At 37.3% G+C, this 13105-nt stretch overlaps 1 protein-coding gene across 1 annotated transcript in view; it reads left to right on the top strand.

Moving 5' to 3' along the window:
- LIPC (lipase C, hepatic type) overlaps nucleotides 1–10808 on the top strand; it is a 243772-nt gene extending 232964 nt beyond the window's left edge. The window contains 3 exon segments of the mRNA XM_043984773.1: nucleotides 6001–6118; nucleotides 6734–6952; nucleotides 10532–10808. Coding sequence (XP_043840708.1) covers nucleotides 6001–6118; nucleotides 6734–6952; nucleotides 10532–10643 — 449 coding nt within the window. The 3' untranslated portion in view covers nucleotides 10644–10808.
- The last annotated feature ends 2297 nt before the right edge of the window (nucleotides 10809–13105 follow it).

Genomic DNA, 13105 nt, shown 5'->3' with positions numbered 1-13105 from the left:
CAATTCCATGCATAAGGATCAAACCAATGAAAAGGCGTGGAGATGGAGTGAATCTTTTATTGAGGAACCATAGAAAGGCCCAGAAAAAGGAATGAAGTAAAATAAGGCTGCAAATTATGTTGGGACCAGGCTGTAAGGGGCATTAAATGCTGAAAAAGACTTTATATTTGTTCCTAGAGATAATAGGAAGTCACTGGGGTTTGTTAACTCAGTAAGTTACTCAGAAAAGACTTACGGTAGGAAGACCAACTGGGAAACTATTTCAGTAGTCCCACCAAAAGATAATGTAAGCCTGAACTAGGGTGGTATCTATGTGAGTAGAAAGAAGGAAGCAGATTCAAGCAATATTTTTAAAGTAGAAAGAAGATTTGGCAACTAACTGTATCTGTGTTGGGGAAGAGTGAAGAGTTGAGAAAAATTTCCAAGATCCAATTCTAGGTGATTGTAAAAATAATGGTTTCCTTGATAGAAATAGGGAAATTCAGAAGATGGATTAGTTTTAGGGCAGAGATAAATTTTATTTTAGACATGTAGTTTGCGGTGCTCATGAGATATCAGGTTTTAAACATCTAATAGGAATTGGTGATGTAGAAATACCTGATAAGAGGTGGAAAATAGTCTTAACTCCAAATAGATACATCACTTATTCTATACTAATGATTGGAATAGATAGAAACCTCTGAAAAAGTCTAAGAAACAGGAGTATAATCCGTGCAGTGATGTATCAATATTTCCTTAAGCCAGAACAAGGAACCCTATCCCAGGTGGACTGACTTGGCAAGGATGTTTGTGATGCAGAAGGTAGCCTTCTTGCTTACAGACTTCACTGTCCAATAGGCTATCATAGGGACTTCCCTAGTTTTTACAGTCTTGTTGATTCTTGTATTTGTAATATTCTACTACTTCATATGCTTCTATGTTCCCGATCAGAATTTCTAAATTTCTACCTTATTGGTATATGGGCTTTGTATCCCATGTTTCTAGCCCCCAGTTAACCTAAGATAATTCATTATTAGTTGCTAGGAGGGGAAAGCCAGAACCTTCTATTTACCTCTTTCCCATTCCCAAAATCCATCCCTTGACACTAGGCAATTCAGAATTGTTAAGGGCTAAAATTCTAGCTAAACTGTCTAAAATATCTAATGAGTGGTCGCCAATCAATTACAAGCTTTAGCAAGAGTTAGACTTTTAAGCATTTATTAAGGAGAATAAGAATTTGGTAAAGAGAGAAAGGCCTAGATTCCTATCTATTAAAGGAGAGCACATTTCTAGCTCCCTTCTCCGCCAGAGTCCAGAGGAAAGAGCGCCAGAGTCCGCGCCAGTCTCTTCCATCCTCCTCCCACTAGCCTCGCGTCACTTCCTGACTCCTGGTCTTGCCCTCAAAGACCTTCCTTCATGGGCAGAACTCTTCTACAGTAAGTATCCAGCAGGTGGCGTTTATTCCATCGTTACAGTCCCCCCTGTTGTTCCTCAAGAAACAAAATGTTTCCTTGACGGAACAGTAAAAAGAATATAATAACTATGCTAACTAATAATATGTGAAACAACAATATAGAAAAAGAAGAGAGGAAAGAAGTTTTTGTCCAGAGGGGCGATTTTTTTTGTCCTCATGAACCGACGCTTTGACATATAGTCTTGCAAAGGGAGGGCCTCTGCAGAGAGTACATGTTACAGATAGGTGTATATTATAACAGAAAGAGAAAAAAACACAAAAACAACAAATCAAAACTGTTCATTTAAAGTCTCTGAAAGTCTTTTCTCAGATGTCCTCTAGGTAGTAGTCATGGAATGGAAGTCTTTTCAGGGGTTGAGGTGCTGGATGCTACAAATTGAGCTTAACACAACTTTAAAATAGCTTTGTCAATAATCAAATCAAACAATGAAAGTTCTCAAAAACATGTCTAAGGGAATTCAGAATCTTAGTTGTTACACATGAAACATATAATAAAACAAAATTGAAACATTCTTTAAAATTATAATATTACTATAGTCCCCCCCTTATGGAGGGTAATTGAGAAGACAATTGCTGCGATATTAATTATTAAAAATAATTTTTTTATCTTTGTTTCATCACTTTTTGCATCATCCTGCCTAATTAACTCATGCCATTATGAGAAATTAAAAAATCTAATATAATTGGTAACAGGTGTCAAGGCCAAATTCAACACTGTATTTATCATGACACCTGAGATAATTAGGGGGTTACCATAAAGAAACAGAGAAATGATGGGATATGAGCATTCCCACACTTGAGCAATATATACGCCCATACAGTATGCCAGGCTTAAAATAGGTGGATGGAATATATGTCCATGCCACCGGAACATATTGGAAGAAACAATGTGTCAGACTTAATCAGATGCATGGGATTGAGATGTCCATGCATCAGGCATATAGGAGGGAGCATAGAAGCCAGGTGTAGAAGTGAGATGGGTGTGGATCAACTACTTCCAGTCATCTGTACAATATTGTGGGGAAAAAAAAAATAAAATATTAAACCAAGAGAATCCAACCTCAACAATTGTCAAAAGCCGTTCCCTCGGCCATACCTTGACTTCATGCATGGTCTCCCTCATGTGACAGTTCAGGTCTCGCTCTTGCATGTATTCCTCTTGTGATTGATGGCAGCTTGGTCAACTGGCATCTGATAACTCAGAATAAGGCAATTAATGTCTTAAATAGATAAGTTCCATAATCCAAGTCTCATATGGATTTAAAAATTGAGGATAATAAATGATTGCAAAAAATGTGAATACATCTTGACTCAGAATATAATATATAATTTATGCAACAATTTCAAATAATACCTTTTTTTTACTTAGCATACAATTACTTTTTTGAAAAATCTGAACATATTTAAATACAAGTTAAAGCACAAACACAATCTCAAAGACAAACTTTTACAAAGTTCCCCTCTTTTTTTTTTTTTTTTGGAATATGCTTATCAAAATAATAATTCTAGAATCAATTTACACTTGCCATGGCAAACATTTGCTAGGGAAATGCTTTAAAGAGTTTGATCAAATAAACAGTTGAGAAAAAATAACAAAAAACAAAACAATCAGAATATGGGTAGCACAATACTCCCTAGATTAACATTGTATTATGAAATCAAAACCATCTTGCAATGTTTCAAAATTAGAGAGATGAATAAATAGAAAAAAATACACACGGAACAATAAAAGACAATGAAATTCAAACTAGGGAAATCTAAATGAATATGAACTTAATATTAATAAGAGTATTATAAAATATAAACTTGATCACATGACTATAAAAAGCTTTTACAAATATTCTCCTTGTTTTAAAACTAAGTATAAGGACACAATCTCAAAAGCATTTAAAATCTCTATGAAAATAAACCTATACATTAATTCCAAAATGTATATGTAATAGCATAGAAATCCTATGTAACACTCTGAACTGACATTAATACTCTGAGTAAAAGTTAGAACACTTTTGATTCCGATATCTAAAATCCCCAATACTCATATCAATACCTTGCTGCTTACTTCTACATTTCTGTAAAAATATGTACCCTTCCATGGCAAAAGAAGCGGAGTCTTGACTATGGAGATGATTGTCATTCTTATTCAGCTTAAGTTTTTCTTCTTTAACCCCTCTATATTGTCTGTCGGGCTTTTCACCATACAAACGCTTTATAAGATTACTAATTAAAGACAAAAGCAGGTTAGCAAAATTATGAACAAATCGAGCATATCTGGAATTTAAAGGGTTTTCTAAGGTTGCCTCAGAAGCACAGCCATGCTGGGAAAGGGCTGAGCCTGAAGCTGCAAATGTAGGTAGAGAAAGTTGAGCATGTGCATCAGATCTCTGGACTTCCCAGGCAGGGGAAACTATGGGCTTGGCCATGGGGGGAGTAGAGGGTGGGGTCTGGAGAGGAGGGGAGGGACCAGAGCAATTTGAATCAGACTTGATCTTGAACTCAGGCCTGGATTCCTCTTCCCCCACTTTGCCTCCAGGTGCTAGGGGATTAAAAGCTTCTAGAGGGTGGGTCATTGCCTCCAGGCATGCAAAATTAGAGCAACAATTACTGTTAGAACTGGGAAAAGCTGCGGGAATCTCTTCAGGTTTCTCTGAAAAAGCATGGTTGGGAGAGGGAGAGATATTTCCTCCTGTGAGTAAGTTGCTGGCTCTTTTAACAAAAATAAAAAGAAAAATAGAAAATCCACAAAAACAAAGCATTAACATGATCTTATCTCCCATTTGTCTGGTTAAACAGACTAAAATCAAAAATAGGGTAATTAGGGAGTTTAAAAGGTCCATTTGAAAAAATTTAAAGGAAAACACAGCCAGTGTGCCAGGACTTAGCAGTTAAAGGGAGAGGGAGGGGAAATTTCTTACCCAACCAGAAGATCAGAAGACTGAGGTTTAGCTTTCCTCTTCGTGGTCAGCCATCTGTTAAGGGCTAAAATTCTAGCTAAACTGTCTAAAATATCTAATGAGTGGTCGCCAATCAATTACAAGCTTTAGCAAGAGTTAGACTTTTAAGCATTTATTAAGGAGAATAAGAATTTGGTAAAGAGAGAAAGGCCTAGATTCCTATCTATTAAAGGGAGAGCACATTTCTAGCTCCCTTCTCCGCCAGAGTCCAGAGGAAAGAGCGCCAGAGTCCGCGCCAGTCTCTTCCTTCCTCCTCCCACTAGCCCGCGTCACTTCCTGACTCCTGGTCTTGCCCTCAAAGACCTTCCCTTCATGGGCAGAACTCTTCTACAGTAAGTATCCAGCAGGTGGCGTTATTCCAATCGTTACAGAATTAACAGGTAACCTGAGTGCAGAGATTTCTTGGCATAAAATCCAGGGAAGGAGTATAACTTTTAAAGTGAATAAAATGGAGTAAAAGAACTTATCTTTGTCAAGAACACCTCAAATGAGGTCACAAAGAGTTGGACATGACTGAGAAATGTCTTGGAATGAACTCCATGTCTGCTTTAATAAAACAGAATGCTTACTAGCTAGAGACATAGGATTACTCAATTTCTTTAATTTCTTTTAGTGTTTTTATTTTATATTTACTTAATATTACACTTTTTAATTTTTTGCTAAATAACCTTTTGTTGTTGATCAGTCATTTGAGTTATATCCAACTCTTCATGAACCCATGTGTGGTTTTCTTGATAAAGATACTGGAGTAGATTGCCATTTCCTTGAGTTCCTTTTATAGATGAGGAAACTGAAGCAAACAGGGTTAAGTGACTTGCCCAGGGTCACACAGCTAGTAAGTGTCTGAGGCCAGATTTGAATTCAGGAAGATGAGTCTTCCTGACTCCAAGCCCAGCAATCTACTCACTATGCCACCTAGCTGCCCTGAGTAAAAGAATAACTCTGTTCTAAAGTATCTAATAAAGAAAATTCAGCATATCACTGATGAGTACATTGTCCTAAGAGTTAACATTTAGACCTTTGCTTCACAATTTAAACCATATTATTCATAGTGAGAAATTGGTAGGCTAGACCCCACAGATCCCATTTAAAAGGAAAAGCCTCAAAACATAGAGATCCACATGGTATGTACTTACTGGTATATCATTCTGTCTGATTCTGGAATTCTTTTCCATCAGTTAAGTTAATTTAAATAATGTTAATTTACATTCAAGCAAACATTTCAGTGCTTCCCTGTTAACCTGGTAATATTATATAATGGGTCTTCTTGAGATCACAGAGCTAAAGCTACAGGGGAGCTCAGAGGACATTAGTCTAGCCCCCATTTTATAGATGAGAAGACCGAGGCCCAGAGACTGAAGTGACTTACTTGTTCAACATCACACAAATGGTAAGCATCAAAGGGAAGGCGGAAACGCAAGTCCTCTGACTCCAGACCACAGTGCATGTAGTTTTCACTATATCATGCTGTTCTACCTTCTTTCATGCTTCTCCTCCCCAGAAATGCAGGGGCTGCTTAGGACAATTTTACATTCACTGTTTAGAATACCACTTGCCACAAGTGCTGTGCTCACCACAGAATTTTTTTCCCTCTAGTTTACCATTACCAGTTCAAGATCCAATTCATCATACAAACTGAGAAACCCATAGAGCCGACCTTCACCATGACTCTAATTGGGACTAAACAGGACACTCACAACCTTCCCATCACTTTGTGAGTATGAGATGTGTTTCCACTGGATAGTAATGAGATGTACCAGGATTGGTAACTTTCCTTTCAAGTATTAGGCTAGAAACAATTCATAAAATACTATGATATTCCTGGGCGAATCTCTTAACTGCTCAGTGCCCAAGCAACTCTCCAAGCTATAAATTATAGATGGATTGTATTAGAGGAAAGAGTTTCTATACTGTGAGGTCCTTCCACCGAGAAAACCACAGGTCATAACCAAAAAAAACAAAAACAAACAAACAAAAAAAGACTAAATATATCATCTTCTTCCCAACCCCCAACAATTAAATAGCATAGGATAGAAAGAGGAAGATGGTGGGAAACAGACCATTTTATTATTTTTTTTTAAAGTATACTGTATTCTCTTGCACTCAGTTAACCACTCCAATGGGAAGCTAAGCTATTCTGACCATGTCCACTTGCAGGCATAGAACCTCAGAGGAAATAGCCTTGGAATTCCTTGCCTTGCAAAATGAGAGCTATAAAATGGCACCACTTGTCAGATAGTAAAACATTAAAAAAAATAAAAATTTCTAGACAGTTCACATTGCTTACAAATAACTTGATTATACCTGACTTTCTTTTATACAATTGCAGGGTTGAAGAAATCACAGGCAATAAAACCTACTCTTTTCTCATCACACTGGATTTGGATATTGGAGAGCTGACAATGATCAACTTCACATGGAAAAAGACTGCAATGTGGGCAAATGTCTGGGACACCTTCCACACAATAATTCCCTGGGCCACCGGACCACACCATCCACAGTTTATGATAAAGCAGATCCGAGTCAAAGCAGGAGAAACACAGAAAAAGTAAGTGAATGGGTAGTTAGAATGCTAACCTCTTGTTTTGTGTTAGAAAGCACTTTAACACCTCGAAAGATGATTTTATCATTCAATCTCAAAATAGGTTTCATTTTGGGGGGGAAAGCATCTAGTCCCAGGCATGATGAGTGACCCAAGCATCTACTAAAATAAACTTAAAATTTGAAAGATAATTCATTCCCCATTAACTTTTTTAAATTGGGGTTTTTCTGAGGAAGGAGAAAAGGGCAATGTTTAAGTTAGAAAATATTTTAAAAGTATGAATAAAATTATTAAGATAAGATATCCTGAAGAGAATTATTGAGATGTAGCAATTAATTAGATATGTGGGATGCAAGAGAGGGAGGAGGTGGCCAAGCTTAATGGATAGAGCACTGGACCTGGAGTCTGGAAGATCTGGATTTGAATCTCATTTCAGGCATTTATTAGCTACATGACTCTGGGCAAGTCACTTAACCTGTGTTTCTTTGTAAAATGGGAGGGTTAGAGTCAATGACTTCTAAGGTCCTGAGGAGCTCTAACTCCATGATCCTATTAGTCAAAGATAACCATAGGTAATTGGAAGAATGGTGGTAGAATTGAGGGACATAGGAAAAGTCAAGAAGAGGAGTTTTGGGTGGGGATGAAAATAAGAAGTTTCACTTTAGCAACATTAAACTTGAGAAGGTAGTGGAATAATCAGGTGGAGCTGCCCAGTAAATATCTGTAAATCTAGTCTGGAACTCAACAGGGGTGAGGGCTAGAAATGTAGACTTGAGAATTTTCTAAATATAGTGATAGTTGATGCTATGTGGAGTAGATGAGATCACCAAGAAAAAAGAAATAAGAAAAGAATGGCATGAAGAAATGCCTTTATTATTAGAGTTCAGGGAGAAGGAGCCAGTGAAAAGTGACAGGGAAGGGAGGTTAGTGGCAGGAATAGAATTAGGCAGTTGTAGTACCACTCAAGTCAAGGGTAAAGAGAATATTAAGGGTCAAAAAGATCAAATGCAAGGGAAATTCCATCAAATATCTAAGATCTTATTAAAACAGGAGATAAAGGGATCTGCTGTGAAAGCATGAGGGTGTCTACGGCATTTGTCTAGGGATTTGAGGGGGAAAGAGGTGCTTTTGGGAAAATGTGGTAAGAAATGATGTGATAAGTATGAAAGGACTTCTGAGCAATAGAGTCCAGCAGAAGTTATATCAGTGGATCTCCAATCTCATTAATGTAGTTACTCTTCCAAATGAAGCAGAACACAACCCAGTGATACTTTCTCATTGTTCGAGTTTTACTCATGTCCTCTCATAACTCCCATCCCCAAGAAAGTCTACCCAATATGTTGGGGACTTTCTTCTATACACTGCCAAACATTCTAAACACAAAAGCCTTATTGGGGTTTATGCTGAGGATCTCTCCCCATGTTTTTCCAGGCCAGATAATGGGAATCATCCCACCAGTATCTGTGCTTATTAGAATGGCACTACTGTGAACTATACTGTGGTTGTGTGAGAAACGAGCTTACCCTTCAGGAAGATGCTGACCCCCTGTAAATGCTTACACACCTCTTGGTGCAACAATATTCTAAAGAAAATTACTTTACTTCAAAAAGGCAACTTCATATTCCTCTAAAGGCATGGAGAAAGATTCCCAAGCAAAATAACAATATACTTGGTTCCTATGGTCTCCCCATCAAGTCCCAAGGATTCCCTTATACCCAGACACATTTGTCACAGAAACAAAGTGCAGTCAGCCTTCCTAGGGGATAGGTTGTTCTCTCCTAGAATGACAACCCCAGGGGTGAGGCTGTCCTGCACAGAATCCTCTTTGCCCACACCCCCTCCCTAATTTTTTTCCGAGTTTCATCTAACTGTGGCTCTTCCTGCCAACCACAAGTTAATAAAATGTGACCTATTCACCACTATTCTAGTAACTCCATAAGAGTAGGAGCTGTCTCATTTTTGGATTTGCATACTCAGTATTTGGCATCTAATAGAGGTTTAATAAATGCTTGTTGGTTGGTGCTCAAGATAGCTGTATTTGGGAAGAGATAATTTCCTTTTTTTTTTTAATGGAAAGCACTAGCACAATCACTTTTACTCAAAGCTTCTTCTAGCTTTAGCTTTTTTTCTTTCTTTCTTCCTTTCTTTTTTCTTTTGAAGCCCACTTCTGAGATTGTCTTTAGTAGTGATGAAAAATAGCTAGTTGCTAATTTACAAATTATAAACTTTACTGATCCTCGAATTTCTCTACAATGAACCTAACATAATAGATTTGTGTCCCAGGTCTCTTATCCAATTACATTCTAGGATTATACTTAATACTTAACCTCCCTGTGTCTCAGTTTCATTTATGAAATAGAGATAATAATAGCACTCACCTCATAGGGTAGTTATGAAAATCAAATGAGTTAACATGCATAAAATACATAGCAAAAATCTAAAGTACTATATAAACGTTTATTAGCTATTATTGTTTGATCTCAATGCAATCCAAAATGGCAGTTACTAAGCACATATTATACAATCTCCCAACATATTATTTACATTATTAATTTTTGAAAATTAAACTGAATTTCTTTTCTTATTACATTTCATCATCCTTATTTGACTTTTTGGCCTTAAGCTTGTATAGCTCCTTACCCTAGTCCTTTCATAGCAGGCAAAAATCATCATTATGATTTTTGAATTGAATCATTATTATGATTCAATGGTTTTGTGGAATTTTGGACACTACTTGTGATTTCATCAGTGTAAGGATCTCCTAGAAAGAACTTCCTCTACCAATTGTGCAGATTGACATTCTGTCTGCAATTGTTAATCCTGGAGGTTGTCTGGTAACACTGAGAAGTTAATGCACTTGCCTATGGCCATATATAGCCAGTATGTGTGGAAATGGGATTTAAATTCAGGTCTTCACAATGCCAAGTGCTCCATCTACTGCACTATGCTACCTCTAGAGTACCTTGAGTTAAAAGATGGTACAAGTTCCATTTCTTATTGTTAATTCAACTGAAGTATAACTGAGGAACCAAGTTTATTTAATACACTGGTGGTTTTAAAATTTAGCTTTGTATTTGTTAAAAACAGTCTTCTTTGGGCTGGATAGACAACAGGGTAAAATTACTTGGAGAACTAGCAATCAATTACTGAGTGAGTACCAACCATGTGCAACATACAGAATATAAGAGAGGTAAGATACTCTTGCCTGATGGAACTTTACATTGACATTGACAAACTTTGAGTACATCTAAAGAAAAGAGACCAGAATGGTAAAAGGTCTGAGAAACCATGTCACATGAAAAGTGGTTGACAAATGTAGGGATGTTTTAGCCTTAAGGAAAGATTCAGAGGGAAGGTGATAGCTTTTCACATATTGAAAGGCCATCATGTGATTCCAAAGGAACAAAGTAGAAGTTGAGTAGGAATTACAGGAAAGTCCTTAGATGGGTTGCTTTTACTTACTTGGATTTTATTTTTCTTTCAATTTATAAAAATATTTGCAAATTTTATAATGTAAATACTGAACAGAACAAGGTAATAAACTGTATCTGAAAATAAACACTTTGCTTTATGTTTTCTGTTTAGAATGACATTTTGCTCTCAAAATATGGATGATGTACAGCTTTACCGAAACCAAGAAAAAACCTTTGTGAGATGTGAAAAAGGGTCAAAAACACAGAAGCAGAAATTGAGATGAGCCTGAATGAAGATCATGAAGAATAAATTTATACTTACTGATATAGTATAATAACTTCCCCAGTCAAAGTTTGAGTCACGCATAGAACATGAATAAAAAATAAATTTTTCTTAGAGGAGGGAGAGGTATTCTTCATTGTAATAAATAGTGCTTTTATATCCATTATATAGATCTTCAGATATGATGATGATCAATTGTTTCAATCGTGTCCAACTCTTCATGACCTCATTTGGGGTTTTCTTAGCAAAGATACTGGAGTAGTTTGCCATTTCCTTCTCCAGCTCATTTTACAGATGAGGAAACTGAGGCAAATAAGGTTAAGTGTCTTGCCCAGGGTCACACTGCTGTTAAGTGAAGCCAGATTTGAACTCAGCAAAATTCCTAACTCCAGGCCCCACACTCTATCCCCTGTGCCACCTAGTAACTAAAAATTTCCCAATATAATCTGAATGTTAAGGGCTAAAATTCTAGCTAGTCTGTCTAAAATATCTAATGAGTGGTCGCCAATAAATTATAAGCTTTAGCAAGAGTTAGACTTTTAAGCATTTATTAAGGAGAATAAGAATTTGGTAAAGAGAGAGAGAAAGGCCTAGATTCCTATCTATTAAAGGGAGAGCACATTTCTAGCTCCCTTCTCCACCAGAGTCCAGAGGAAAGAGCGCGAGAGCAAGCGCCAGTCTCTTCCTCCTCCCACTCGCCCGCGTCACTTCCTTTTCCAAAGAAAAGACTCCTGGTCTTGCCTTCAAAGACCTTCGCTTCATGGGTGGAACTCTTCTACAGTAAGTCTTCAGCAGGTGGCGTCATTCCAATCGTTACATGAATAATTATGATTTGGCTAAAAAATCCATTCAAAACCACATTTTATCTGGGGAATGGGCTACCAAATGTTGTAACAATTTGGATAATTACTATAAATATTTCACTGAGATTAAACAACACATTAAGACAATTTGACATTATATCCTCACAGACTTAGCTGTTCATAGTACATTTTATTTAAATAAATTACAAGTTTGTGTAAACAGTAATTTACCATCTATGACTCCAAGAGCCTTTTTATACCTTATGACCCCATTTTTTTTTCACCCATCAGAAAACTCCCAACACAGGGCTCATTGTCACTGTTTCCTTCTTTTCCATTTTCTTAATGCTATGAATTCTCTATTCTCTGCTAGATCCAACCATCCTGCTTGAAGGAGAAAATGCAGCTTCTCTCCCTTACCTTCCCTAAAACAGAATACAACCTCTCTTTATTTTTTCTCCCTTCTTTTAAGGGCTTAGTACCATACCAGCTCTAAGATACTGTAGCACATGCATCAGCCACACCCTGGTAAAACTGTCTCAGCAGATGGGTCAAACCAGGTTGAGGGTAGATCTCAAACCCATCAGTAAGATAGGGTGATGTCTACCATAAGCATATGAAGACTTCCCCTGACAGAATAGGTTGATGAGAGGCAGCTAGGTGGTGCAGTGGATAGAGCACTGGCCCTGGACTCAGGAGGACCTGAGTTCAAATTCTGCCTCAGACACTTGACACTTGCTAGCTGTGAGACCCTGGGCAAGTCACTTAACCCCAATTGCCTGACCAAAAAAAAAAAAAAAGAATAGGTTGATGAGAACAATTTGTTCCAATGGCTGAAGCAGATACTGTGGAACACTTAGAACTTGGTTAGAAATCAAATATGTTAAGGTCATCCACTGTAACTTGGGCCATCACCAGTCATCCTAACTTTTGTCTTGACACTGGACTGCGAGGACTCTGAAGTGAGGCTGTTTACACTGTGCACCTAAATTATGTTCACGCTCAAGTCAAGACATTACCCCATAATGTCACTGGTCATCTTTGAAGACAGATGAACTATGCTTTACAGCAAGATACAGTAACAAATGGAGGAAAGTTTTACTTTATAGAGATTTTATTTAAGTTGGTCATGGGTATTAGCTACAATGGACTAGGACTTCCTCTTTTACAGTTCCTGCTTCCTTCCTAATTAACACTATTTTGCCAGGTGTCCTCAGAGTCAGCCACTCCTGATCTGGGCTGGGTCCTAGGGTTCTAGGTGATAGATTAGATTATAAGGGTGTCAAATGTCCTTGGGTCTTCTAGAAGCCACTTCCCCAATCCTTAATCTCAGGTATAGTAGGATGCAGAGTCAGAAATGTTCTCTTTTATTTCTGAAAGATGAGTCTTGATTCATTTGCCTAGCTGTAATATTGGAAGAAAGTCTTTGTTTTTCTAGATCCCTAGCCAAGAAAGATTTTTTCCTCTCCATTTAGAAAAATATCTAAGGTTATTTGGGAAATGCTGAGGTTTATGATAAAATACATGATTTTTTAAAAATGGGGTAATGTGTTTTCTTTTTTTTTTTTTAGTGAGGCAATTGAGGTTAAGTGACTTGCCCAGGGTCACACAGCTAGTAAGTGTTAAGTGTCTGAGGTCGGATTTGAACTCAGGTACTCCT

This window comes from Dromiciops gliroides, chromosome 2, assembly GCF_019393635.1.
Source record: "Dromiciops gliroides isolate mDroGli1 chromosome 2, mDroGli1.pri, whole genome shotgun sequence".
In the NCBI taxonomy this organism is placed as follows: domain Eukaryota; kingdom Metazoa; phylum Chordata; class Mammalia; order Microbiotheria; family Microbiotheriidae; genus Dromiciops; species Dromiciops gliroides.
This window is presented reverse-complemented; position numbering and strand designations above follow the sequence as displayed.